This window comes from Lytechinus variegatus, chromosome 11 (assembly GCF_018143015.1).
Source record: "Lytechinus variegatus isolate NC3 chromosome 11, Lvar_3.0, whole genome shotgun sequence".
In the NCBI taxonomy this organism is placed as follows: Eukaryota; Metazoa; Echinodermata; class Echinoidea; order Temnopleuroida; family Toxopneustidae; genus Lytechinus; species Lytechinus variegatus.
This window is the reverse complement of record NC_054750.1, coordinates 33,020,981-33,023,907: the sequence shown is the minus strand read 5'-3', so window position 1 is coordinate 33,023,907 and position 2,927 is coordinate 33,020,981. Positions and strand designations below refer to the sequence as shown.

At 41.9% G+C, this 2,927-nt stretch overlaps 1 protein-coding gene across 1 annotated transcript; it reads right to left on the bottom strand.

Annotated features, from left to right (window-relative positions):
- Positions 1–300: 300 nt before the first annotated feature.
- On the bottom strand, positions 301–1,678 carry LOC121423738 (beta-1,3-galactosyltransferase 5-like). The gene has a single exon (XM_041619209.1). The coding sequence runs from the start codon at positions 1,570–1,572 to the stop codon at positions 430–432; it is 1,143 nt and encodes a 380-aa protein (XP_041475143.1). The 5' UTR covers positions 1,573–1,678; the 3' UTR covers positions 301–429.
- Positions 1,679–2,927: the final 1,249 nt, after the last annotated feature.

Genomic DNA, 2,927 nt, shown 5'->3' with positions numbered 1-2,927 from the left:
GCTCCATGGTTAGATACATCCATATTGCACGATGAATATAATGTAATGTACTCTACAACTGGCTTCAGTACTCCTACATGTACTACTAGTAGTACATGCAACCCCTGAAGTTTCACTGCAAACATGAAACCATTTCTAAGCTGCTCTCATATTTGGAAGACATTCTTTATCATGGTGCACAATACTCAAGAATTAAATATTCCATTTTTGGAAGAAAAATAAGTCTATTAATGTACACATTCCTTATCATCTACAATTACATTTTTTTTTTAATATTCTAAACTTAATGTGCTGATAATTTTTCATTTTCCCAAAGTGCACATGACTTTATTTCATGAATTCAGCAGCCATGGAAATAATCTTCAAAATTAAATTTCCAAATGAAACTTTGAGCTCTCCACTCCAGTTGACATTTGAAGACCAATCTTTTCATTCCCAAAGCTCAAGATCCTTAGTTCTTCGGCAGGTTTTCTCACTCTCGTCAGCATACCTCAGGCAAACATACTGCTGCTCCGGAGTTAGGTCATGGACGACAAAGAAATACAGGTAGTTACACATCGTCCACTTAGTACTGAACAAGGCAAAGCGGGGCGTGTCAACAAGGCCGACTCCCAAGTCCTCTGCAAGGACTCCCATGTAGGCATCCTCGACCGGGAATGGGTGATGGTACGATGTCCGTTTGGCGATTTTGTGGACAACATCGGAGGAGAGCAGGTATCCTGTTCCACTGGCATACCATGGGTAGGAATCTCTGGGGTAGTCCTTCCAGGAAACGTACCACTTGCTTTCCGGGTCTCGCACCACTTCTCGACTCCTCATCTTGTGGCCGACATATAAGTTTTTTGTTTGATGGTTATGTCTTGTAAGAAACTCCACCAGACCTTTGGTGTTTACGAAGCAATCATCATCCGTCTTCAGAACATACTGCGATTGGCAAGAGTCAGCTGCCCACATCATCCCATGCTGGACTTTGTACGTAAGGTTCCGATAACTGTCAACATAATCTCCAATGAGGATATCTTTGTGCTTTTCACTCTCATCTTCAATCTGCTCATTTAGTAAAGAAGAAGTTTTACCAATTAAAAATACGGTCTTGAAATGAGTTGTATTCAAAACGTTGGGGTCTCTATATCGTGCCCATGTATGTCTTATTGCTGTCCTCCTTTTGACATTTTCAGGTGCTGATGTAACAATTAACAGGAGGAGTGGTTCGACGGTACAATCAGGCCCAGCTGTGAAGACATCCGCTAACTTTTGCACATCCCATTCTGGTTTCATGAACTGATCAGCCGTACCTTCGTCTTGCTCCCACTCGAGTTTGTGTCGGCCTTTCACGGAAGACCGATCATTCAAAGTTGGCAACGTTCTTGAGATTCCGTGGCCGCTGTCAAGATCGATGCTGGCCCGCAACCGGTTTTCCTGGAAGATTTCAGAGTCTATGACGGCAAGAAGGAGCAGGAGGGATATGCTAAAGCCTGTGGCGACCAGAACTGAGGTTGTCCCAAGAAGTTTCATGAATACTATTCTCAGGACTCGCAAGAGGATTGGTGACATGTTCAAATGGACTGGCATTTTGTCAAAAGTTTGTGAGCCTACATGTAGTAGTGATGATGGCAATTCACCAGCTTTGTGCTTCAAATTAAGAAATCCAGGTTAAAATGAAAAGTGACAAATTTTGTTCAGCATGTTCAGCTAGCTTGTACACTTAAGAAGACGTCCATAGACATGGAATATGATGAGACAATCCATGATGTGTGAATAAACCTTGTACTTTTGCTGTAACTCCCAGCAAACAATGATTAATCGCAACACAAATCTCTTATTCAGCCAACTTCAGAATTTCAGGATCCCTGCAGTTGCAGTTCAGTTGCAATTGCACCGGCCGGCCTGGTCTCATCTGCTGAGCAGGTCGAGAAGTATCCAATATTTGGTGACAATATTATCAGCTTCTAAGTTCTTCTGAACAGAAGTGAGTAAAAGTGAGGCATATTGTTGTCAGCTCAGTCATCTTGCCTTCCCAATTGGCACTGTCCATGGTCATGTGTCAATGAGCCACATTATGCCGGGTTTGTTTACAAATGAGTCCAATCCATAGATCAGCATAAAATCATGACCGGTGGCGGTGCAGTATAGCAACTTTCTCGTGTCTTGTGTAAGATGTCGAGTTTGATGTCTCGCAAAGGCTAAGCCTAACTAACTACTGTCACTTCTCCCTCTAATTTTATATTAGTTCACGGATGAATTAAGAACTGATGGAATCCGTCCAATTGTTCTCCAGTTCAACACTAACAAGACATGTTTAGAAAGGTCGCGGATCCACATCATCAACATCCGACTGGCGCCTCGCGCTGATGATGAATGCAGTGCCGTGCATGCAGTGTGTATCGATCGAGTGGCTTCAATTCATTCAATACGTGTGTGTATTTCGCTTTAGCTGATTGGCCATGCGTAGGGGCTCGGCAGAGGAGAAGCTGGGTCGACAAACTTTTTCCGTAAAGCCGCGTAATCAAGGTGAACAAACTTTTCCAAAAGTAGTTTACAAAATCAGACCTTGTAATATTTTATCAATGTTATTAGGATGAAAAACACCGCGAAATCAACTAAACTTATTCCATGTGTGTACTGTACTGACTATTCTCTAAGATTTCGATTGCTCAATAGAATTTTATGTACACCAGGCAAAGATAAATACGAAATTAAGAAATCATTTTTTGTAAAGTGTTAAGATTAGGATTTCGAATGAGACTAAGAAATTCGGACGATGAGGAGCTGTAAAAGTTTGTTCACCCGATTTCCTTGCGCTTTGCATAAATTACTTTTTCCTATATCGATTAATTGTGGCTCGGCCGAATAGATGAAAACAAATTGGGATGCTCCATCTCCTAACTGGGTGTATGTACAAGCTCGAATCACAGGCAGTCCATGAC

Coding starts and splice junctions, on each gene's coding strand:
- LOC121423738 (XM_041619209.1), bottom strand. CDS start 1,572: ATGCCAGTCCATTTGAACATGTCACCAATCCTCTTGCGAGTCCTGAGA.